Source organism: Microchirus variegatus (assembly GCF_963457635.1).
Source record: "Microchirus variegatus genome assembly, chromosome: 8".
NCBI classification, from domain to species: domain Eukaryota; kingdom Metazoa; phylum Chordata; class Actinopteri; order Pleuronectiformes; family Soleidae; genus Microchirus; species Microchirus variegatus.
Window position 1 is genome coordinate 28,821,879 of NC_139809.1, and position 26,988 is coordinate 28,848,866.

At 39.2% G+C, this 26,988-nt stretch overlaps 1 protein-coding gene across 1 annotated transcript in view; it reads right to left on the bottom strand.

The window, feature by feature from the left end:
- Positions 1-26,988, bottom strand: part of itpr2 (inositol 1,4,5-trisphosphate receptor, type 2) — a gene marked incomplete at its 5' end in the record, with an annotated part of 102,712 nt that overhangs the window by 72,880 nt on the left and 2,844 nt on the right. Inside the window, 10 exons of the mRNA XM_083893470.1 lie at positions 462-613; positions 2,759-2,803; positions 4,000-4,095; positions 5,537-5,683; positions 5,796-5,879; positions 8,037-8,135; positions 11,380-11,538; positions 16,251-16,337; positions 16,441-16,556; positions 17,724-17,794. Of these exons, the coding sequence (XP_083749596.1) occupies positions 462-613; positions 2,759-2,803; positions 4,000-4,095; positions 5,537-5,683; positions 5,796-5,879; positions 8,037-8,135; positions 11,380-11,538; positions 16,251-16,337; positions 16,441-16,556; positions 17,724-17,794 (1,056 nt within the window). The remainder of the gene's footprint in view (positions 1-461; positions 614-2,758; positions 2,804-3,999; positions 4,096-5,536; positions 5,684-5,795; positions 5,880-8,036; positions 8,136-11,379; positions 11,539-16,250; positions 16,338-16,440; positions 16,557-17,723; positions 17,795-26,988) is intronic.

The window sequence follows — 26,988 nt, forward strand, 5'->3', positions numbered from 1 at the left end:
GGATACATTAATCTGGTACGGACATTCATGTTGCCCTCCAGAGGAATTATAACTCGGATTTTTAATTTAATGCCTATCATTAATGACCATATGGCTGCAAAACAGATGATATTCCCAATCAGTCTCAATTCTGCTTGGTGTTTATTATGAATTCATACATTTTTGCATCATAAGATTTTAAAATAATGTCACGATAATGGATAAAGTAAACACTAAAACATTATCCCTGCTTTTTGTTCACAGTCACATCAAGTATATTACTTGCTGCTCTTATTTCCAAAACCAAATGACTTTGCTTACTTGAGGGAAACTCACAACATACAATCACAAGTGTCATTATCTCCCCCCCCCAGAGGCAGATTTTGTTGTTGTGAAGTCGAGCGCAAAGTGACCCCCGTGGGTTACAATCACAGCAGATGCCACGTGTTGTTGTTAGTGCTGCCCCCATGTGAGTCACTGACCTGGGCACGAGGCAGTCTGCTCGCTGCAGAGTGGTGGCGTCCAGCTCAAACAGAGAGGCAATGTCGTTCCCGTGGGGAACAGAAACCAGGGTGAAAGCAATCTTCTCTGCTGCTTGATGCTTCCTCTTGGAGAACACGGTATCTGTCTCATTCTGCAGCAACACACACACACACACACACACAGGGAGAAGCAGTAGAAATGATTTGAGCGTGCAGATACGTAGCCTACTATAGATGAAAAGCATAACTTTTAAATAGAAACAAATGTCTGTTACATTCAAATTATTGTCCAACAAGTAAGTCTATCAGCTCCACATGACTCTCTCTGTGTTTCCCTGTATAGCTTTGTTTTGTTACTGTATAGCGCCACCCTGCGACTCCATCACTCTGCACACAGGAAGTCATCTCTAAATTAAAACAAGTTGAGTCCGTGTGTCTGTCTGTGACGGGCATATCTCGCTGGCCGTTAGTCAGATCGCCCTAAGACTTTGGATATGGGTTGAGCATGGCCTGATGGTGTGCATCCTTGATTTTGGAGGCTCATCAGCAGCAGCTGCGCTGTCTGGAGCGGGAAGGTGGGAGTGAAGAGGCTGTCCTCACCGTGGGTGAGACATTTTCACGCAGTTCACCGCAGAACACGGTGTTATACTGCAACAACGAGGTGTCCATTCACCAATATGCGAGCACATATTTATATTGCATTAGCATGCTACTACTTTATGGCGAACCTGTTTCCAACTACGGCTACGATTAGCATTAGCATATAATACAAACACTGTGCAACCTCATTTGGCGCAACGCAAATGTTTTCATTTTCGATTAGCATTAGCGTAGCTATATGTTGTGACTGTCACCACAACATGAGGTTGCACAGTGTATTATGTAGTTTGTATTATGTTAGCCTTTACGTTCCTTATCATGCATTAGCATAACTGAAAAATCTTCTTCAGCTCCCACTATAGGAATACATACTTCCTACGGGCACTGCACTAGTTTCTAATAATAATAATGACAAGACAGACAGAGGCAACAGCATCATTGTACTACAAAAAAGAGACAACTGCAAACAGGGTGGAGTATGACTGAAAATAAAAGTGATCTATTCAGCAGTTTGAGTGGATAAATGCTACTTTGTCCACATCTATGCTGCTGCTGTATGCAGACAAACGCTCCCTCAGTCAGGTCTGATAGTAACTCTTGACAGAGCCGGTTTTCAGATAAGGCAGCTGACAGAATGCAGTTACAAATAACAAAGAACAACAACCAAAAATCACCGCAGGTTACACACTGCAGCTTTAATTAAGTCTTTGGAAGAGAGTCTCTGTGACCCCAAAATTCAGCATGGTCAGGTTTTGTGCCAGGTTGCCATATTTCTCTGTTAATACTGACAGATGAGCTCAGCTGCTGATAAAATCCATCAGTGAGCGCAGACGGACGCGAGCCAAACTATACTGTCACAGATTCTTACACTAACGAGGCACCAGATTACGCAGAAATGATGCCAGAGAGCCACGACTTCTCTGCGTGGTGTGTTAGAAGCCGCTGTACATAAGGCACCTAGGTACAGTTTGTGCAGTGCAGATGCTACTGATAATGTAGATGGGCCAATATCCCCAATGCTGTTATGTGCAAGTCAATGGGAAGGTCCCCAGAGCTGCTGCCTCTATACGCCTCAGCCTCTCTGTCCTCCCACTCCCTCCCCTGCGCTTCCACTGGTGACTCACCCCACCAGCTTAGCACAGGCGAGCGGAGCAGAGCAGACAGCACGTCTGCCTCCCCTCCAGCCCCTCTTGCAGGGCACCCCCACACCCAGATGTTATGTAAGGAGCCCCCCGTGTGTCTAAAATTCAGCGTGTGCATAGGGAAGAGTGTGAGGCAGGGAGAGAGTTTGTGTGTGTGTGTTCCCAGCATTGCCAGAATACAAATGTGCGAGGCAGCTAAGAGCTGAGGGAAGTATCTAGATTTAGATTCAGAGTTTGGCAGAGTTTGTGTGAGAGAGAGAGAACTAGTAGTCTTGCATAACCTAAGGATGGCGAGACGGAGAAGTGTCTGGAATTGATTAAAAAAAAAACTACTGAGATAATAGCTCTTTCCACTAAAATGCTCAGTCTTCTCTTCTGTTCATCAACTCATTCTTTTTTTTTTTTTTTTTAATCAAGTGCAATCTGATTCATTTATGATGTCATTTTCTTTTCTTATGCATTTGAGATAATGATGTATAGATCTGTAAGTGTAAGTTAGCAAGACCCCACGTTATGTTCTGAAGTCAGTTAAATGTGCTTATTTGTGTGACTCACCTCTCCTTTGGTCTCCACGGTGTTCTCTTTGAATTCAGGATTCACCTAAATAGAATAGAATAGAATAGAACTTTATTTTGCAGCCGGAGCAGGACATTTTTCTTTGGGCCCATCATAAAATACACACAAACATGATTGAGAGCAATAAGAATAACACAAAATAAAAGCTAGACAAGAAAAAAATGTCTTTGAGGACCATCAGTGCATTCATCCAGACCACACTCTTAAGTGTAATTAACTGTCATGGATTTATCACAGTTATTGAATATGAGACAAAAGACCCTTTGTAGAACTGTAATCTTTGCCTTTGGAGGATTCAACGGAGTGATCATAAAAAGCCTCGATGGTGATCATCCTCTCATTATCAGTACCATCAACTATTCATCAGTGGTTCGGAAGATGTGTGACAGTGGTCATATCAGTGGGAACACTGCCACCTACAGCACATCACCTACAGTCTTGTTCACACACTGGAAAACATGTACTCTCAGGTGTTTATAAAGGAGAATCAGGCAGAAGCACCAACACAATTAAATTAAATTAAATTAAATTAAATTAAATTAAATTAAATTAAATTAAATTAAATTAAATTAAATTAAATTAAATTAAATTAAATTAAATTAAATTAAATTAAATTAAAGCAGTGACACATTTTTCAATCCGTAACTCCAAAGAAAAGTTTCAAAAAGTGTGGGGACCTTTTCTGGAATACTTTCATAATTTTAAAACTTGCTAGGGGTTGGATACCTCACATTTTGCTTTTCTGTTTTTTATTCTTATTTATTTATTTCATCAACAACACAGAGTGTAAAAATGTGCCCGATGCTTGCTTTTGGCCCATCTGTGGGTTCATGATTTGTGTATATTTACTTCTCCATCTTGTTTTACTTTATTATACTTTATCAGACTAGAACCCGACTTCCAGCTGCAAGCTGTATTACTCCAGGAATTAAGCACAATTTGTTTACTTTTTCTGTTTATTTTTTTGGGAATGTGTCTGGCTAGGTAAGGATATGTTTGGGGGTGGGGTTAGTTCTCTCACTGTGTGCTTTTGTCATGTACTGTTATTTTCTCTCGCTTTTATTGGATGTTTATGATAATTTCTCTTGTCCTATGGGTTGATTATACACTTTATAAGCTCCTGTCAACATTTTACAAGTTTATATTTGTGTGTAAATTCAATAAAAATATCTTTGAGTAAAAAAAAAAAGCAGTGACTGAAGCTGGAGAGTGAAACTCACTTCAGCTGCAAGGTAATTCCCAGTCGCCAGGTGTTTGAAGCGGAAGAGACTGTTCCACTGGCCGGCTCCGCCTCTACAGGGGTCATAGTGCACGACCTGCAACGAAAAAACACAAAATGTTAAATGATGCACAGAAAAAGCATGAGGTTTTGCACATGCTGTTAATGCCGTTTGGTTTGGTCACAGGCTGTAGGAAGCAGAGCTGTAATAAAACGTCACATTTATTATTATTATTATTATTCTGTTATTACAATACATATGATTTCTCTGTTGTTCCCTGGTCCTTCAGTGTCAGTATTAATTCACAAAACCGTGGAACAAAGCATTATTTCAGCTGTTCCATGCACTGACGTCAGCTCAATCACTGCAGCGTCAGACTGAGTCAGAATGAGAGTCGTCGTCTTCTGTATGCGTTTGTCATGCTGGAGGAGCAACATGTCAACAGCTGATAGATGAAGTACATTCTGGCACACGCAGCACAGGGACAAGGGGAAATTCAATTTAGTACGAGCTGATAAAGAGGAAGACACGGTACAATGGACTGTGGATTACAGAGATAAATCACTTATGCTGTGAAGTCGAACAGACTGGCATTACGAAATATATCAAATTAAAGGGCAAACTACTGCCTTAATGTGTGTGTAATTATCCTAAATTATGATGAAAAGTGTTGAGTTAAATAAATAACATTATTATAACATCGTAACAATGTATCAACAATCTGCACAGCACAGTTATGGTCACATCCCTGTTCATCTATACTAGACTAAACATATTGCTTGTATATCCATGCTGTATATTGTACATGAATGTGACAACATTTAAGTTGAAGTTTTATATTTTTTGTTTTTCTTTACTTTATCTGAGACTTCTTTAATAACTTATCTTCTTGTTACATTGTTTGTTATGCAGAAAAGCACCAAACTAAATTCCTTGTATGTTTTAGACCTAGTTGGTGATTAGAAAGATTCAGATTCTGATCATGTCAATTTAAGCCACACCTAAGCCTCAAAATGCCTGCTTGGATTTATTTTTTGCTTATTTTAACCATTAAAGGAGCCAGAAAATGTCCTGTGAGTGAGTGCTTTTGCACATTTATCCGGAATAACTTTTAATATCTGGCAGTTATTTACAGTTTAATGCATGTTAAAATAAAGTATTTGCAATTTAAAAGGAAGGCAAACAAACTTACAGTGACAACACTGTAGTTGTACATAGACAGTAGATAACAGTAGTTAAATTAGAAATTTGAACAGGATAAAAAATAATTGAAATAACATTTGTTTGAGTTTTTGCGTACTCCTGAAACGCGTAATTAGGTGTCGTCTGCGATGCGCTCAGTGTTACCACGTTTGGTAAAATAAGAAGGGAAATACATACGACAGGAACTGGACTGACAGGACTGATTTCTTTCCATCGTACATAAAAAAGCAGATTTTAAGCAACTAGCAAAAATTAGCACCGAAGGTGTTTCAGAATGGAGTGATGTTACCATTGTTATTATTATTATTATTATCATCATTTGCCTGTTGTTTACCTCAACCTCCCACAGAGCCTTGGAGCTGGTGGCGGAGGTGGCAGACTGCCTCAGTGTGGTCCTGAGGAAAACATGCTGCTGCTTCCTGTAGTCGTCACAGGTGAGAAACTTCTCCTGCTCAGCATGAAACAGCCTCACCACGTCTCCCTGACAGAGCACACATACACAAACATGAGACTGCTGCACAATACCTGCATGTTGTTTGTTTGTTGACTGTGAAAGGAAAAAAAAAAAAAACGGAATAAAACAAAAAAAATACCCCCTTGAGAATATCTTCCTTGTAGTCGCTGAACTTCATGAACAAGGTCACCTTCCAGCTGGTGTTACAGTTGACAGCATTAACCTGCAGGATAGAGCAGAGTCTGTGACAAACATACAAATAAAAACACTTTGTCTAACCTACATAACTCATATGTTGTGCTAAATGTGCTAAATCATTATTATTGATTTATATACAGCATATATAGCTATAGTATGCCACTACATTATAAGCTGGTTATATGTAGTATATCATAATGTATATAGACCACTGTGTTGCACTTTATTATATTCATACTTGCTTTTTAATGAACCACAGTACCGTGTTGCACTTCTGGGTGAGATGCTTTCTGCATTCTGTTATGCATGCTGTTATCAGCACAATGACAATAAAGCTGAATCTAATCTAATCTAAACAGATATCACAAAGACTGCTTGAACTGCAATAAATATAGAATGCTCCTTTTGCCAGTTTTGTTTAGTCAAAAACTTTAAACAAAAGGGTAGAATTTGTATTATTTATTTTACTTTAACATTTTCTCCCAATAATATCCCATCACACGACTGACTTCACCAAGTAAACTGTAATTTTTTAAATAAATATTCAATGGTAGGGGTGGAATCACAGGATAACTCACAATACGATACATGATCCATGATACCAATAATATCACAGCACAACGATTCTGAGATAATCAATATATTTCAAGACAATCGTCTATACATCACAATATCTAACTGAAGAAAACTAATTGTTAAAATGCAGGATTTCTCCATTCATTCACAACAATTCAAGAACAAACGCCAGTGAGTGAGACTGGCAGTTTACTTTAGCGCCTGATATATCATCAAAAAGATATGTGGTGTTTAAATTATGTCCTTTTTTTTCATTTTTTTATCTAACCTTGTATAACAGGTGTCACCAAATTTTTTATCCACATGAAAACAATAATATGGTAATTATTGATCCTAGTCTCATGTGTTGATTGGATATTAATCTGAACACGCCCAATGTATCCTGAATGCATCATCAGATCTGATTACAGAAATCACATTCGGATGTGGTTGGAAGATGCGTGTGACCACATTCCTCTGCTGCATTTTTAGAATATTTAGAATATCTTTATTGTTCATTGTAACAGGTACAACGAAATGCATGAAAGCAATCTGTCCTCAGTATGGATTAGAGACCACCGCCTCCTCAGCCGCCATCCTCTAATCCAGCCATTCTCAACCTTGGGGTCGCTAGATGATTTCTGGAGGTGGCCAAATCATTTTGGAATTTTTTTATTTTTTTTATGTAATTATTATTTTATTTTTTTTCAAATCAAAAAAACAAAAATGAAACAAAAACTATTATACAGCGACTAGACCAGGGGTCTGCAACCTGCGGCTCTAGTGCCTCTCTGTAGCGGCTCCTTCTAGCATTGAAGAAAAAACTATTCATGTTTTTCAAATTTTTTTGTCAAGATAAAGGCGTAAATAAAAATGTTTTGATGTTTTATTCGTCGTTTTTCTACACTTTAAAGGTATCAACTTGCAACAAACTGTGGTTCTTTAAATAGAGTATATATGTGTAAAAAAAATTAACTTTACATGTGATTTTATCTTCATTTTTAGGATCAAATAGGTTTTGTGGCTCCTGGTTAATTTTATTTGGGTGAAGAGGGGACAAAAATGTCTCTTTTCATTCTAAAGGTTGCAGACCCCTGGACTAGACAATACAGGAGCACATAATATGCATAAAAAGTGGATTTTGTGTCTCATAAACCCATAAATACGACATAGTGTCCCTTTAATGTAGCGTCCGATCAGACGGTGTATTGATCGGGCGTTGTTTCAGCACCGCGGACAGTGCTTTATCCATCATACCCATCATGCGTTCACACCGGTGTGTGTGTGTGTGTGGGGGGGGGGTCACGGACAGCCCTGCATGTTAAATTGGGGGTCGCGACTCAAAAATGTTGAGAACCACTGCTCTAATCTACAGCAGCTTTTTTTTTTTTGCACTAATCAGCACTCAAATATTAATTTATGTGCAGCCATGTTTGGTTTTTTTGGTTTTTTTTAAACACTTGAGACCTTTGATACACACATTGACAACAGTCATGACACCAATGTGTGTCGCATTAAGAGGGGACACCAGACCAACATATCGGTCTTACTTAAAGCTGTCGGATCACTGAGGAAGGGCCTTCATATCAGGTCTGAACAAAGTCATGCATGAAAACATTCCTCCCACCTCTTTACAGCCTGGATTGTCGAGCAGCTCGATGTTACTGGCGTGAAGAGGCTGCCCTGCGTTCACCGGCATCAGCACCACCTTGTCTCCAACCACAACCTTAAAACCAAATTACAGACAGTTAAATCCCAGCAGGGGACACACCTTTGTAAATCTTCCACCAGTCTTCAGACGGATTAAACAAAAAAAACAAACATGAAGAGTGTTTCCATGCAAGAGGGCTTTTCTGAAGTCTGCAAACATCCACTGTTTTAAAACAAAGTCAATATGTGGAGCAGCAGCAGCAGCAGCAGCAGAGGTTCACATTAGAGCCGTTTATTCATACCACAGAGCAGCAATGAATGCAGGACACTTGAAAAGTACACAACCTGATAATGTATCATTGCTTCCACAATACATGCTCATTCTATTTATAATTAAGACGTTAAACAGTCACTCAGCAGCTGTGTTTGATGTGGATGAGGTTTGGTGCTGAAATAAACTATATTTACAGTCACTATACGGTCAGTGTGGTAATAGGTAAGTAATATTATGGTCGTACCATCTTATTATATATATATATATATATGGTCATTAATACGTAATAACTTGGTAATGAAAAATGTACATGAATATTACTTCATAAGAAACAAGGTATTACAGTAATATGGTAGTATATATATATAGTAGTAAGATGATGTTACTATAAAATTACCTCCCTAAAACAAAATAATTACTGTGCTGTCACCATGTTGTTCCTGGACTCTAATGTAAAGTGTTACCTGAATATGAAAAAAAAAACACAAAAAAAAACAATGCCATACAGCACGTGTGTCAAACTCAAGGCCTGGGGGCCAGATGTGGCCCGCCACGTCATTTCATGCGGCCCTCGAGTGATTAATTGGTCTTAAAAATCTGTGGTAAAATAGGTCTATGCTGCTTTAAGGCGTGCGTTGATCATAAACTAAATTTCCCACAATGCACGGCATCCCGCCACTAGATCGCAGTGTATCACTGTATATGCATCATGCAATGTGTGAAATTGAGATTGAGACTGTGATCGCAGCAGAATGTGTTCACAAAAGCCACAACCAAAAAACGATGAGGCAGTGAAAGCTCGCTTTATGGATGAAGAAATGGCCCCGTGCTTCAAAGTCTTTTTCTGAAGGTGTGTTTTTAAAGCAGTGCGTGCTGAAGGTGTGTGAGCAGGTCTGACCCGACCATATACAGGGTGAATTCCAATTCCTTGCTCAATCTTAACCCTCAATCTCAAAAATGTGCGCTCCCTCTAGTGCAAGTGCTGTTCTGATTCTCAGAAAAATTAAGTTGAGGGGCAAGTTTAATTTTCCGAGACCACCCTTGGGAGCAAGGGCTACCCAGAATGCTTTGCGTGTTATTACATAAGAAAGATGGCGTCAAAAGCAGCGGAGCGAGTGCGATACAAATGAAGTATTTTCTTTGTTAATAGAGATATAAAAATGATGAAAACCATTGTATTATGTTAGTTTAGGCCCATATTATGGATTACTGACGTCATTGTTGTGTAACATTTATTTTTATTTTACGATCTTTTGTCAATAGTCGGCCGGTGCGCACACGCGATCGTTTGCTAGCGTTTACTTTTCAATAAGCCGTGGTGTGTGGTAACTGTCAGCTGAATATGTCCGTGGTTGTGGTATTTGTATGAGTATCATCTTATAACTAACTGACAACCTAATAACTTGACTGACAAACGGATCGTAATAAATAATCGTGACGTAAATGTGTTCTTCTTCTTCTTCTTTTTTGGAGTTGACAGACTGGACGCAGCTTTCGCGTTATTCTGCCCCCTACAGTCTGAAGACGTATCTGCATTTAAGGGGTGTCCCATTTCTAAGTGACAAAATAACCCTCAACACTTGGTTTTGAGGGCCAGTTAAGATTAAGGGTTGAGCTTGAGGGTTAAGATTGAGGGTTAAGATAGGAATTGGAATTGGCCCACAGACTCTTAAGACTGTTAGTTTGTCAAGAAACACCATCGCGGACCAGGTTACATTAGGGCTGAACGATTATGGAAAATAATCTAATTGCGATTTTTCGTGCCAATATTGCGATTGCGATGCGATTATTTTTTAAAGGTCTTAATCTTCTGTATTATTAAACAAAGACAAGCAATACATCATAAGTATGGCCAATACTATATTACATTAATTTCAGACATTTTTTTTTTTTTTTTTTTTATTAACAGCAGCAGCAACCGCAGTAATGCGGGGGTGGAAACTAACTATTCTACAGTGTACTACGTCATTTTAGGCTCAAAAACGGTCCATTATTGAACATCAAAACAGCGATAATAAAAATGAGGGTAAAAAAAACAGGAGCAGAGAGAAACTCTCCGCTGGCACAGGTGTGTCTCACAGGTGAGTCTCCAGACGACTCAGGTTTTTGAACCTGCGCTTGTTGTGTCCACCAGAGTGCAGGATGAGATGCCGTCTTCAATCGTGTAGACGGCTTATTGTTGTGTCCACCCCCGTTCTTAACATTAGCGCAAGCTCGTTCGCACTACACACACGCTTGGACACGCACAGTCACTGAACAGCTGTTCGGACAGCGGCCGAAGCTCCATAGTCACTTTACCGACCCGCCCTCACCTATTCCATTCACAAAAACGGGCCGTGACTCGTCCTTCGCAACGCGCGCATGTGAGAGCGCAGGGAGCCTGCATGTGACCAGAGTGCAGCGTCTGTGGTTAGACGATCTCGTTCATTATATTTATATCACATGTTTTACACGCGCATGTCACGTGAACAGCGTATAATCGCAGCCTTTGCGGTTAGAAAATTGCACTTGATCATATCGCGATATTATCGCAAATGCGATATATCGTTCAGCCCTAGGTTACATCTATAATGCATCATATTTGTAACCTGAATAAATAAATACAGAAAGTTATTTAGCAATATGTTACGGAGTAGTTACCTTTATTTACATTTAGTTACATTTATTCTGTATTGAGGGTAACCATTATGCTGATGTGGCCCTCAGTGAAAATGAGTTTGACACCCTGCTCTACAGTCAACAGGAAGAAAAATCCCGCTTAGTTTCTAGGCTCAACCTGAAAATCTACATGCAACAGTAAAACCAGTGCATCCATGCATTCTCACAGTGTTGTGTGTCTGACCTACTGATGCACAAACTCCATGCACAATCAAGAGCAATACCTTTAACCATAGGATGCTGAAGCCAAAGGGGAAGGACAAAATCAGAAATGTTACTGGAACTGGACAAACAATGAACAAATGACAGTGTAAATAAGAGAAATTACAGATTCTGGACAAATACAAATCTGTCTGAAAGTGTTTGCAGGTGAAAGGATGGCACCTACATTATCCCCTTCGCTGCGGAGCTTCCAGAACGGCTGAATGTAGAACCAGGAGCCCTCGTTGCCGGCCGGGTCCAAAGAAACCCGCATGGCGTTCTTCTCCAGCAAAGCAGGAAGACGCTTGTTCACCGTCAGGTACTTATTACTTTTAATGTGCAGAAGCTGGTAGATTAAAAAAATACAAATAAAAAAAACAATTGTTATTATTATTTCTTAATAATATTATTACTATTAGGCCAATTATTTCTTCCTTGGGCCATACATCCTGAGAAAACCCAGCAAAAACATGAGACTAACAGTTTACGTAGGACGGTAATTACATCATCAATAATGTGCTGATTATTTTTTCAATTACTGAATTGTTCTTCAAGGCAAGAAGAACAACCAAATTAGCAAAGAAACAAGGAATAAGTGCTGTAAATTTTGTTAAATTAGATTATTAGAATATTATTAGAATAATTAATAAAGTTTCCTATCGCAAAACCACAAATAAGTTATTTATAAAGTCTGGCACTTTAAAATTCTTAGATATTGTACATAGAATAAAAGTCTTCCCACCTGTATTCAACATTTTTTTAAACTGAGAGAAAAAATATATAATTTAAGAGGTTTGTGCGTCTTTTAAATATGTAATAAGTGAGAACTAATGTTAAATATAGATGTGTTTCATTTTTGGGAGTTATGAGTGATGAACTGAAATTGTGTAGAACACTGTCCAGTTTCAAAAAAACATTGAAAGGTAAAATAATAAAGCACTACAATGTAAAATGACTGAAATGTGAAATGATAAAGAAATAAGAATTTAGAGTAGATTTTTGTCATGTTTTTTTGATTTTTGTTTGTTTGTTTTTTTTCTTCTTCATTGTATTTCTGATATTTTGGGTTATTTTATGGAATGTACAGGACAGGCAAATATAAGCCTCGGCTTCAGCCCATTCCTTTTTTCGGTTACAGTCTTGGTCTCAATACTCTCTGGCCTTGGTATCGTCTTTGTCTCGGTTTAGGCGGTCTTGACTACAAGTCTAGCTTCTTCTTAGGTGGATTAAGCCATGAGAATAAAGTTTTTTTTAAGAACCTAACTCATGTTTCACTATTTTGTTTCTGAATCACCTTCTCGCTTGAAGCACGTTGTTTCCCCTTTTTCCCCAAGAGCAAATATTATCATTTTTTGCTCTTTGGATGTCACCTGGGCAACCAGTTAATTTTTTAGAAAAGCTGGAAGTTGGAACTAGGGATGGGAAAAATGACTGGATGGGATATAGGATAGCTAGAAATGTATGTAAAAATCTGCAACACCATTTTAGCAGAGTCATGTTTGGGCTGTTTATTTCTTCTTTTTGGAAGAACAATAATATTTGTGACACAGCTGGCGAATGATGTCTTTAAAATGACTCGGCACAAACGTGTTGTTAACCGCTTCAGACATTCATAAATGATCTAAAATGCCCGTATTGGACTGATACCTGCATCGGTAGATAAAAAGTGGTATCGTCCCATCCCTAGTTGGAACCATGTCATTTTTGTTGCTTTTACCAAAACAATCCTGATTCTTAAAATAATAACGTAAATCGTCTGATACTCAGCTAATCAATCGTTTGTTTTCAAATCTATTTATATATTTTGTACTTAGCACCATATTTGACGGGATATCGAGTCTGAAGCTGTTATAACTAAGGCTGTCAAAAGATTAACATTTTTAATCAGATTAATCACAGGGTAGCTGTGGATCAATCACGATTATAATTAATTACCATTCGTAAATTAAAAATTAAAATTTTCTCTTTATATTGTTGTAGGAACGGAGAGATAAATAAAGTATGTGAAAATATAAATGTAAAGAACAATAAAATACTGTAAATAACTTCTTTTTTTAAAAAACTATACAAAGTAAAGTGGTAAAAAATAAACATTACATTGTAAAGAACCCACATTATAAGACAATATAAATATAGAGAAAAAATAAAATACTGTAAATAACTTATAAAAAAAACTTTTTAAAAATTATACATTTCACTGTAAATAACTCACATTATAAACAAAATATAAAGTATAGAAGTTAAATAGTTTTCTTGGGGGAACTAAACCCACAGCATTAAATTCCTCATCAGCACCTTTGAAGCACTGCTTCTGCTAGTTAGCGTTAGCGTCAGCTAGCATTCTGACGCTAATGTTAGCTGCTGTTCACGTCTGCGTCCCCGTTGGTTAGACAACGTAACTGTTCATTTACTGTTAATGTTATGATTATATCATTATCTGCACCAGCAGCGCCACTTACAACTGTGTGTCTTTCTTTCTTCATCCTCCTTTTTTCTTCCTCTTCTTCTTACTTAATTGATAACTCCTCTTCATTTTCCTTCAGCTTCGTTTTCAGAACGATAACTTCACGCAGGTTAACGCGAGGTGACGTGGGGCCCCTTTAGGGAGGTTTCCTACTGAGATGTCATTGTTGTTTAAGGGGGACGGGGATGCGGCTGCTCACTGATGCATTTAGGCAACAGCCCTCAGGCTCCGAGTGTCGGGTGCCCCCCCCTGTCGGCTCGGGACCCCAAGCAGTTGCCCGCTTTGCCTGTTCATAAACTGCACGTCTACCTGTGGCGCGATGAAAGTTAACGCGTTAATTCCACAAATTAATCGTCCTAATTTTGACAGTCCTAGTTATAACAAAAAAATGCACGAGACTTCTCTCTGACTTATTGTGGTATATAATTGTAAATGTAGCTCAGATTTATAGTTCCTCTCTCTACTTTAGGGGAGACTGGGGTAAGATGAGCCATTTTTCATAGTTAGGATCACTACATCAAGGCAATCATAGTTTTGTCACTAACTAATATATCTGCATATATTTCAGGGTGTTGTGCACCCCTTCAAACAAACAGAATGAGTGTAAACACAACTGTCTCGTGGCTCAACTTACCCCGTGTATGGGCTAAGTTGTGCATAGGATGGGGGTAAATTGAGCCGTATGCCTATTCCCACCCCAACCTTTTTATTTATTACACATTATTCAACAGGTAAAATACCTTTTTTTATGATTATTGCATATTACTGCTAAACAGCTGTTTTGTAAAAAAAAAAAAACATTTTAACATGAGAATGCTTTAAAGTGCACTTGGGAAGAGAACATTAACAGCTGTGTTTTTGGAAAGGAAACACTAGAACTGAATCATATTTTAAGGTCAGTGATGGACTAGTAACACATTTGAACAATCTGAACTGAAACTCTCATCCTCTCATCCTTCCTTCCTTCTTTCCTCTATCTAGCCTCTCTTCTCCATCGTTGTTTGTTTAACTCCTCCCTCCATCTTCCTCGTTCCATCTATCCCCATCCCTCCCTCGATCCATCCATCTCCCACCTCTGCTTTTACTCAATATTCCTCAATATTCCATTTCCTCATACTCAATATTTAAAGGTGAAGTAAGTAGTTTATAGTGCCATCTAGAGGAGAGGCTGAAATTTACAACAAAGAACTGCTCCTCTGCTCACCCCCTCCCTTCCCTGAGCGCTACGGTATCCTCAGCCGGTCAAATGTCGTCCTCGTCGTCTTTCTCCGTGTCAGCAGATGAGGTTCGTGAGGCGAGGGAGAGGGCGAGCTACCGCGGCCGTAGCAGACGAAGCGGAGAGAGAGGAGGCGGGACTTCAGCTACAAGTAAAGAGACGCTTGATTTGTTCTCTCGCGTTTGTCCTTACAGGCTCCGGTAGAAACATGGCGTCTAGCTTCTAACAGTGGTCTGTCACATCCAATTGAAAAACCTCCCCTGTAGCCCATTAGCTGGACTTGCACTAAGCTGCACTTTGTAGTTTTGTAGTTTTATATATTTATACCTCCTTGCACATACTCTAGTCTTATATTCTTTTATATTTTGTTATATGTTGTTGTTAGTCATATATTTTGTCGTGTTTTACATTGTTGTGTCTGATTCAAGTGTTTAAGTCTTCTGTTGCGTTTACATTTTGTGTCCTTTTAAGTGTTAAGTCTTTCGTCATTCTTGTTATTTTATCGTGTGCTTTTAAGCCGGGAGTCACTGCAAAATTTCGTTATGTCCCCAAATTCTTGATTCTTGATTCTTGATTAAAGGAATGTGTGTATGAAGAAGTTCTGTCCTATCTTTAGATCCATGTACTTACGCCAGGCAGGTTTTCTCAGACATAAACTACACACACGTTTTATTTCAAGTCGTTTTTCTACACTTTAGAGGTTGCATGTCGACTTTACATGAGATATTATCTTCATTTTAAGGAACTAATAGGTTTTTGCGGCTCCAGATTAATTTTATTTGAGTGCAGAGTGGACAAAAATGGCTCTTTCCATTCTAAAGGTTGCAGACCCCTGGTCTAACCACTTTACCCATGTGGTTCTTACCTCCACAGACTCCATGAAATGATGCCTTCCTCCTAAATATTTGGTCACATGATCAATGTTTTTTTTACCGTTTCCTAGCAACAAGGGGTGGCTCAACTTACCCTTTGGCCCAACTTACCCCAGTCTCCCCTACACGACTAATGTATAGAAACCAAACTAGGAGAGGGTTGTTTATCTTGTCAAGTGGAATCAATTCAAAATGACAGGGTTACTATTTCACTCGGAGGAAGTGTGTCTTACCACGTGTCACGTTTCCTGACTTCCTTAAACAAGGGCTAAATTATACCCTGACAAACAGTTGTTTACTAAGGGCTGTGCTTACTACAGAAACAACATGACAGAGACAGCAGTGAGAGATGTGCTTCATCCCCTCAAACTGGAGCTCATTGCAGACTTTTGCGCAAACTGCCCGAGGTATAAGAGATTGAATCACAGTAACACGACCTTGGTTACACAGAAGAACACAAACAAAGCAGTGACGCCACAGGTGTTTGCTGAAGAAGAGGCCTGTACCTGGATGACACTGCTGTATTTGACAATCTCCCCCAGGAGTTTCTTGTTCTCCGACTCGTTCTGTTTCTGCTCCAGCTCGGCCGCATGCTGAGGAATTAAAGAGAGATTATAAAAGATGCAAACAAACAAAAAAAATATGAAGCTCTAGATGCAGACTGCGATAACAACGTAATAAAAACAAAGGACCGACTTGTAATTTCTTGAACAGATCTCCCTGTGTGTTATTTCCTTGTTTTCCTTGTTTGGCTTTCCAGAACTGCTTCTGGGCTGAATATCTGTTCATGGGACACACCTTGAAGAGGCAATCTGCAGCGGGAGACAGAGAAAGAGAGCGGCATTCACACATGCAGGAGTCACTCTCTGTGAGTGAGTCAGATTAAGTGCCAATCGAGTGGTGAAACTGCATTTCTGAGGTTTACAATTAACCCTGAAAACCACAATGTTTTGTCAAATAACACTCGTTTCCATGCACAAAGCAACTACGGCACAAGTGCAGAGCATCCAGTCAATCGAAGGTATACATGCTGTTTGAGCTTGAATCCTAATCACATTATCTGCGTGTCCAATTTCAGTTGGACGCACGTGTTTACATGTATTTCACGTTTTCTTTTCTAATGTCTAACGTGTCAAACGATAGATCTTCTCTGCAAAAACTGTGGTTTAAACAGTGAAGCAGAGCAGAGGGAAGTAAGAGCTACAGAGACCATCATACCATTAGTATCCTTTGAACTCCCAAGTACAGCAAACGTCTCATTTGCATGTTGGTTTTTCTCCTTTTTTTGGATTAATTCAATTAAAATGTCAATAAATGATCTTTTAAAAATAGTGGACAACAATGTTAGTGAGGATGGGAAACTGAGCATGGGAAAATTCTGATAATGAAAGTCGGAAAAAAAGTGGTGTCTGAGCATATTTTCACTGTCACATGATATCGAACCTGAAACACTGGATGTTACCGTTTTCCCATACATATATATATCTATATATATATATATAGATATATATATATATATATATCTATATATATATATATAGATATATATATATATCTATATATATCTATATATATATCTATATATATATATATCATTATATATATATCATTTGCATCCCTCGCATGTTCCGAGTGCAAACCTGTGTGAATGGGAAAGTGATATCACCTTTCAGACAAGAACTCCAGATAACATCAGTAGAATAGGGTGTGGAAACATACACTGGCCTATTCACTCACTCTGGATTATCCAGAGTTTTCCCAGCTGAATTATCTCATAACCTCACCCAGAAAGTATCCAGAGATTAGACACGGGGGGGTTTTCAGGAGAATATCCTGCCGACATAGTCCCCCTCTACACATGCTATGTCAGGCCTTCAGTAAATGGTCTTTACAGCATATAGATGACCACTCATTCTATTCTTTCATTTTATCAAAGCCAATCACACCCTACTGGCACAGCCATCATGATTCTTACACACCTCTGAACTTTTTAGGTGGGTTGGTCAGGTCTCCAGTGTCGGGCTGAACCACACACCTGTCATCAACAAGCCTGTAGGGAAAAAAATGCAGAAAAGATGAATTAAAATACAATCACTATCATTTACGAGATGTAGGTAGGGGTGTAATACTTCTCCATATCCTTAGTTTAGTTTAAACTATAACTGTTTTATTGGTTGTACTAAATATTTTCCCTTTGCAAACTCCTCCCTGTCCGTGCCTCATTTAAATATGCAAATCAATGTAAATAGGCCCTGAGATTCACCTCTTTGATCAAATAACGCAATGAACAAAGGAAAGGAAAGGAATTTCACACAGTCTGAGCAAGAGATTCTAGTGAATGAAGTGGATCCTAATCTGTATTACACCACAAAATGATGATTTGTGATAATAAAATAACCTACATCTTCATATGCTGCTCACAGTAAGACAAGCAAACACAGCAGAGGTCGTTACACGTGTGTGAAACTTAAGATGAGGCTTCGAGAAATAGCATTGTTTTGGTGACTGGGATAAAGTCAACTGTATGTTCCTGCAGTGGGCTGCTGTAACCAGAGGAAGCCATGTGGTTTCTGTGCAGGCTTGATTAGAAGGAATTGGAAGGGTGTTGCTTCCAAGTCGCTCAAGTTATTAACCGTCTTATTACCCACATCCTAGGTTGTTGGTTTTTTTTTTCCTCTCTACTTCTTGCTCAGTATTCTCTGCAGGTTTCAACAAGTCAAATTTAAGACTTTTTAAGACCTTTTTAAGACCATAATGAATACAATTTAAAACCCATTTCAAATCCATACTGGTAAAAAAGAGCAAATTTTGGACAACATAGTATAGTATAGTATGACGTCATTGTCCAATTTTGGACAACATAGTATAGTATAGTATGACGTTTTTTGTCAAATTTTGGAACAAAACTTTTTTTTCAAAAAAATTGTCAAATTTTGGCCGACATAGTATAGTATGACATTTTTTTAAATTTTGACCAAAACGTTTTTTTCAAAAAGTGTCAAATTTTGGACAACATACTATAATATGACGTTTTTTGTCAAATTTTAGACCAAAAATCTATTTAAAAAAAAAAAAAAAAGTCTAATTTTGGACGACATAGGTTTTTGTTACATTTTGGACCAAAAAGTAATTTTTTTTTTATTTTATTTTTTTTTTAATTCTCAAATTTTGGACAACATCGTATAGTCTGACGTTTCTGTCAAATTTTGGACCAAAAACAGTTTTTTTCAAAAATGTTGTCAAATTTTGGACCACATACTATAGTATGACGTTTTTGTCAAATCATGGACAACACACAATAGTCTGACGTTTTTGTAAAATTTTGGACGACAAAAAAAAGTTTTCAAAAATAGAAACATTTCAAAGCGTTTTTAAGACCTTTCAAAATTGTATTTAAGACCTTTTATGAGATTTTAGGAGAATTTAAGACATTTTAAGACCCCGCGGATACCCTGAGTATTTTATACAGTGCTTCATTGACACTGAGTTTTTTATGGAACCACAGCAGGTCAATGAAACTCACCTGTAAGAAACCTACACAGCCGAGTGTCAAATTTAGAAAAACTGGTGATGACGAACAACCAGAGTAACTCTACTCTACTTTATTGGAGTTGACGGGTGAGCCCAAATCGTGCAACACAAGAGAGTCTAATGGCAAAGAAAAGGGCGTCTCTAACTTGCGAGGAAAATCTTGATTGCACAATGCAGTGACTGCAGAGTAATGACACCATCTGGGTTGATTTTCACTCCGTCATTCGGTCTGCATGTTTAAGCTACGGTACAAAGAAATACGTCTGCTACCACGCAACCAAAACAGGAAGAAGAAAGAAGATAGTTATGTTGTTTCCCCACTATCTATCAGTAGGTTTTCCCCTGATAGTTGCAACAGAGAACAAAAAGAACAATTGAAGTAATGTGGAGTGTCTATCCAGCAAAAGAAAGATAATCTTGCAACTCCTTATGTTGTACAACAGGCACAGAGTATTGCAAAGATACAAACAGGGGAAAATAGTTTAGTTTAGTTCAAACTAAGTTGTTAATCCTTATCAGTGGAGCTGCTTGTTGATCTGCATTCAAAAATATCTAATAATCCATTCATATGAAGTTATACCTGCCATTAAAGACCAAACTTTATTTTTATCGTCCTTCAAGAAACCTATTGTTGTCAGAATAGGTAAGGGACGATGCCACTTTCATACTTTGAGTGTCCGATATTAGTCCGATACATTCATATTAGACCATTTATGAACTCTGACACGGTGTTGGTGTTGTGGTTAGCGCTCTCGCCTTTGCAGCAAGAAGACCCAGGTTCCCGGGTTTGAGCCCCGGTTGGAACAAGGGCCTTTCTGCATGGAGTTTGCATGTTTTCTCCGGGTTCTCCAGCGTTCTCCCACAGTCCAAAAACATGCAGCTTTGGGGATTAGGTGAATTGTAGGTCACTCTAAATTGACCATAGGTGTGAGAGTGTGAGTGAATGGTTGTTTGCCTCTACATGTGGCCCTGCGATGGACTGGCGAACTGTTTGTCCCTGTGCATAGTACAGTTTTGTGTTTATTTGTCTGTAACTCCATGTTACCCTTGACAGGTCTCTCGTGAAAATGAGACCCTGTGCCTCAATGGATTAAATAAAAACTAAAATATATAATCTGCTCTAAAGGGACATTTCAATCTACTGCTTGGTTAAGTTCATAGGTGGAAAACCAGTTATGGACAATGGTGATGTTTGTTAACGTCAGGAGAGTAATTGCTTTATAATCACAGATAATTGCAACTTCAACCTGCTCAAAGTCATTTCGTGTTGCCGGCTATGAATAGGCATGGGATAAATTTAACTAAACAGTTACAGCTAAACCAATGTTACAAGAAAACATTACTGATGTTACCTAAGACATGAATGTTCTAGATAAGACTATCCTTTATTATTCCCACAAGTGTGTAACATTAAGGAGGTTTTATTGACGGAGAATAAATGTAAAATCACATTTCTGCCACGACACTCGTCTCTCCAACAAAAATCCTACACCTAGTTTGATGATGTCAGGGATCATGGACTTAAGATCACCTCCTCATCCACTCAGTCTTTTTCCCCAAAGTCGCTTAGTTTTCCAGCTTATGCCAAACGATAATCAGCTTAAAAAAAAGTGTGACACCAACCCACCACCACCTCACCCTAACCCTCCCTGACTCTCCCTCCAGTTGCTACTGACGAGCGTGGACGGACACCTCACTACAGCTGCTGAATCTCAGCACCACTGAGCAGCAGATAAATGTCTTTATCTGCTGCATATGTCACAAACATGGCGCGTCCTGTTCCCGTTTCATTGTAAAAACACTCTAGTCCATTAATTTTTATTGGGCTTTTATTGTGAAATATTTACAAGACTAGCTGATGTTTGCGCTATTTATTTATATTTTACTTTATTTATAGACATTATCGAAGCCAAACCCCATGTTGAACAACAGCAGCTCAGCAAAGCAGATGACGTCGATAAAAGACAACTGAAATTAACAAATCCAGTATAAATACAGATGTCTATGGATCCAAGACAAACATTTAGGCTAATGCAAATACTACTACTAGGGCCCCATAATGGAGTAGTGGTCACTGTTGTCTTACAGCAAAAGTACCTGGGTTTGTGACCCAGTCCAAGAGTTTGCATGTTCTCCCTTTGGATAGTTCAGTTTCCTCCCAGAGTCATTGGGCCAATTCCAATTCCAATTTAAAAAATAAATAAATAAAAAATGTGAATATTTTCTGGTTTCTTTGCTCAATATAACGAAAAAAAATAATTGAATACTGAACTGAATACTAAAGAATACAAAAAGAAACATCATCATTTCCAGATTTAGTAAACACGATCAACATGTTTTCATCATTTTCTAACAGTTTACAGACCAAACAAGGACTCAATTAATCGATGAGGAAAATACTTCAGGTGATCGCTTTGTATCTCATTGCATGATAGTATTGTATATTGTCGCTTTGAACTGCTGTACAAAAGACTCTCTCCCACTCCCTCTGTCCCATTTTCACCAAAGGTTGAGATACACAAGCAAATCCATTCATTCCATCCTCAGAAGAGAAACATAACGCCATGGACAATTCCTCCGATTCATGCAAAGCTGGCAGCCATGCTTAAGTGAGTGGAGCCGTTTCCTCATGTGTCTTATTTCTTACTCTGTATCAGAGTCACATCTAAATGAGAAACAATCGAGTCGAGCAGGAAACATTATCAAGTGCTAAACGGCTAAACAGGAAGGCCCCCTGGAAAAGGCCTTTGAGCTCATAAATAAGTCATCTCAATGCCGGCAGAGACAGACTGGTTCAAACAGGACAGCTTTGACGGCGCCTGACACTCGCACAGTGAGCGCAAAGGAGTTTTCCTGTGTAACCAAGTTAAACATGAACCAAAGATAAATCTACCAGGCTGGACACTGACAGGCTAATTATAGCACCGCTGCTTGTGTGCAGCGGACTGAGACGACAACAAAGCAGAAAACTGGGACAGTGTAAGGAGGTGTGAACGGGTCGTGTTTCAGTGCACCGCCCCCCAAAAACACAATGAATCAGGAATATGAGTTTTTAATATGTATATGTGTGGAAACATTTATATAAACCAGTTTTCTGTCACTGCGTGTTTCAACCTGCTGACAAACAGCCCACTTGTCTGAGTCATACATTTCACTTAGGAACATAATCCTCTGAGTTATATGCTAAATGAGTATGAAGCCAAACATTTTCTAATTGACTTAAACAAATAAATTATTTGATCTTTTGTCTTTAAAGCTGTAGTGTGCAACAAACGTCTGTTACAATCAAACCATTGTTAAATGAGTTCACACATATTTCTCACTCTGTGTTTCTCAGTACGGTCGTGGTTAAGATATCATTTTGCCCTGTGATTAATTTCATGTCACAACAGAAGAAGGCAACAGCAACGCTGCACTAAAAAGGCAAGATGACTGCAAACAGGTTGCAGGTTGCAGTATGTGTGAAAAAAAAAACAAAGAGGCACCCACGGAAAGTTTCAGAATTCTGCTGCTTAAAAAAAGCCAGTCATTCGGTTCAGTTTGATGGGATAAACGTCTCCTTCTTGCTGCTGTGTTACACATAAACACTCCCTCAGGACAGGTACGATCATATTGCTGGACAGAGTCTATTTTACCCAGCATACAACACCACCGAAAAGCTGTGCACTGCAGCTTTAAACAAAGAATAAATCATCCATGCACTGTCTACCGATTTATCCTCCACATGATGGTCGCAGGGCTGCTGGTGCAAATCCCGACTGACATAGGGCTAAAGGTGGGGTACCGTTTCTCTACGTTCAAGCCATTCTTAAAGGGATACTTCACCGATTTGAATGTGGCTTTCCCTGACTTGTAAAAAAAATCTGTTTTCCCTTATCCAAATTTGTCCTACTGTGAGTCAAATGAGGCGTTTTGCATCACAGTAGGGCACATTCTGAAAATGGAAAACTTTTGATTTTTTTAACAACTCAGTTAAAAACTGAGGGAGGGAAGCATCATTTTTAAAACACAATACATAATCTAGCGATACAAAGCCACATGCAAATCGGTGAAGTATCCCTTTAAGAGCGAAAAGAGTAAGCACTCGGAGAGCACAAACCTTCGCGAAGGCCACTCAGTTTCCTACAGTGTCAATACACAATAGATCCGGATGTTGACCAAACACAGTAACACAGACTAAGATAAGTTACTTTCATAGGATTTTCTTGAAAGCAATACTGGCATTTTAAAGGACTCATATTATACCCTATTTCTCCAAGTTAAGCTAGTTCCCTGGTGTCCTAATGAACATGTCTGTGACATGCATTGGTCAAAATACCATGAGCATGAAGCACCACAGCAGTTCAATCACCCTGCCAAAACAGCCCTGTTCAGAACGCTCTGTTTAGTAGTATCTCTTTAGGTCCACCTTAAAAAAAAAAATTTGAAACTTAACGGACAGGAAATTACATTAGCCACAGAGGCTACTTGGGGCTAACAGCAGTCATATATAACATGTATCCACTGGACAGTTTTTTGTAAGTTTGTGTAGAACTCTGTGCTGCACTGTGGAGCCAAGAATAGAACTTTTCGAGGACTTCCAGTTTTCGGATGCCCTCCCCAGCACTCTCGCGTGTTTTACGGACAAAGCAGAGCTCCGCGAGACAACAATTCCAGGAATTTATCGCATTGTTACGTCCGAATGAGCGCGGAAGTCAACATCACGTGTTTTATCTCCTGTACTTAGACTGAGGAGGACCACAAAAACACAAGTGAGTCATTTTTTTCCCAAACTTTGCAGACTGATAGGACCTCCAGAGTCCCAAATATAAGGAAATACATATGAATATGTCCCCTTAACGCCTTTATCTTATGAGGCTAACAATTGTTTTAAATCTTGAATTACCACCGACAATGCTGCTGCTCAGAGAAAGACAGACAAAAGCAGCAAAAAAAAAAAAATATCTTTGATCTACAATATGGGAAAGCACAACATCCAAAAGGTCAAGGTCACTGGAGGATACGTGTTTTGCCTACGTGACCTTTACGTTCTTTATACGGTGATCTGGTTTTTGCGTGTTTACAATCCAAGGCGTGTGAGGAACTCTCAGATTCTTGTTTTATCCTGAGTAAACATGGGCATGAACAGCCTTGTGGAGCTGAGGTTACATAGAGCTCAGCCTCAGGAAGGTTGCTGCAGTGCACACTCTTTGCTTTTAGTGCCTTTTCTGGACCTTGGTGATTCCTGGCACAGCACAAGCCTTGATAAAACACTGCATGCTCCTGTCAAACCACATGAGTTATTGAAGGCTGATAAGAATTTCACTACTTTGGTGCTTTACAACAACAACAACAGGGCGGGAGGTATGAACAATTGCCACGATGAACTTCTGTATTTTGTCCGCCCCTGTGTGAGCTGCTTACATATGAACAGCCACAGACTTTTCCTGTAAAGGGAGTTTTTCAGCTAAAGAAAGTGGGCTGGCTCTGAGCTCTCCTGCATATAGCGGGTTGGGGAACATTTCTGCATGCACAACCAGGCTGTAAGTCAAGGTGCAAATATACTTAAAGGGCCCATATTGTGCAAAATCACTTTTATTGTAGTACTTATATTTGGGACTCAGTGGGCCATACCAGTCCCCAAAATGTGAAAAAAACAAGACTCAGTCATGTTTTAGTGGTTCCGCTGAGTGTAAGTATAGGCGATAAAACACGCGACATTTAAACCTCCCGCGCAGTTACGACATAGCGAGCATTTCACTGTGAATGTTGGCACCCCGCCAGGCAGAGTACTTCACAGCTCCACCGTAGCTCCTCCTTGTCCCTGTGAAATACGACAGTGCAGGCGAGGGAGGAAGAGTGGCTGCACAGCGGAGCACAGTGTTTTACACAAACTTCCAGCCTCAGAGGATTTGTGTGTCCAGTGGATATATTTTATTTATGAAAAAAATGTACACAAGCTTCACAAGCCCTTTGTTGTTGATCGTGTATGTAAATTCCTATGCTAGAAAAAGACCTTGAACGCACAAGTTACGTGCCTGCAGTTAGCGAGTGACATGTGTGGATCGATAATATGAAGAGCACACGTTTGAAAGCACTGCAGAAAGATGTAGATGTCGTCCTACATTTCTTCTCAACCAAAGGCTTCCTTTCTGTCGTGTTTCCACGTTCTCTCTTCATTATTGATCCACACACGTCACTTGCAGCTGCAGTAACACAGGTGCATTCAAGGTGTTTTTCTAGCATAGGAATTTACATACACGCCACGCCGCACCGTGCGGCGCATTAATCGTTTTTCTTCGATTCTGATGTTTTTATGATCGCGAGAAGCCAAAATCGTGGTCACTCTATGCATTATGGTGAAACGCAGTAACAACGGGTAAACGGACACTACTATGGGGTATATGGAGCGGGGGTTGGGACGACGCTGCATGACAATAGGTGATAAGTGGCGACAGTATGGCTGTGGATAGTAAGTTAGATCGACACTCACCTGGAAGAAGTGGGTGTGTGTTTACCTGGGTCTCATTCACATGTAAATGACCAGGCACAAAACCGAGCGTTCTGAAAAGGGCTGTTTTGGCAGAGTTATTGAACTGCTATTGTGCTTCATCCTTATGATATTTTGACTAAAGCATGACACAGACATGTTCATTAGGGCATCAGGAACTAGTTTAACTTGGGGTAATAGGGTATAATATGGACTCTTTAACCTATCACCTCACCCTGGTTGCCTTTAGTAGTAAAAACATGATGGCCGTAACCCTGCTCCTGATATAAATATAAATGGCTCATTCTGGTGATTGCACACTAAAAAAAATAAAACTGGACCTTCAAGTTGTCATTCAATCTAAACACTCTTGTTTTTGTTTTTTTTTAGATCCTTCACAGCATCAGGCATTCAAGAAGAGGCGTTTAGGTGTTAATCTACAACCTCTGATAAAGTTACTTCATGCAGGAGGAATTTTAAGGAGAGAAAGAGAACATGAGAGACAACGTAGGGAACTGCAAGTGGGTGAGGCAGACTCGTTCTTCAGGGCCAGATGATCCTTTCACACTTGTTCTATAGGTTTTCGAGGTCAGAGTTCATCTGGAATCACCCTCCACTGAGGCTTTCTGCACAGCAGGAACTAAAAGCAAAGCACTTTTGTTATGTTTTTTTTTTTTGCACTGCTGAGTGGAGAATGACACAGTGAAAAGTTATTGTTTCCATCAACACCAACTCAACACCTTACGTGTGAAATCAGACTGATAATGGACGACATCATGAGCTATGACACACTTCATGAGAATAAAGAAACCGCTGTCAAGTTGTGGAGCCCAAACCTATTTTTACTTGCAAGTGAGCCTTAAATGAAACCAGAGAAAGCACTCATAGAGCACACTTTCACAAAGGCTGCTCAGTTTCCCACAATGGCAAAGCGTATCACTAAAGCAAACAGACATTTTAAAGAGCCCATATTATACCCTATTACCCCAAGTTAAACTAGGTCCTGATGCCCTAATGAACATGTCTGTGTCATGCTTTAGTCAAAATATCATAAGGATGAAGCACAATAGCAGTTCAATAACTCTGCCAAAACAGCCCTTTTCAGAATGCTCGGTTTTGTGCCTGGTCATTTACATGTGAATGAGACCAATACATGTGAAGTGGATCAATAATGAGGAGAGAACGTGGAAACACGACAGAAAGGCAGCCTTTGGTTGAGAAGAAATGTAGGACAACATCTACAT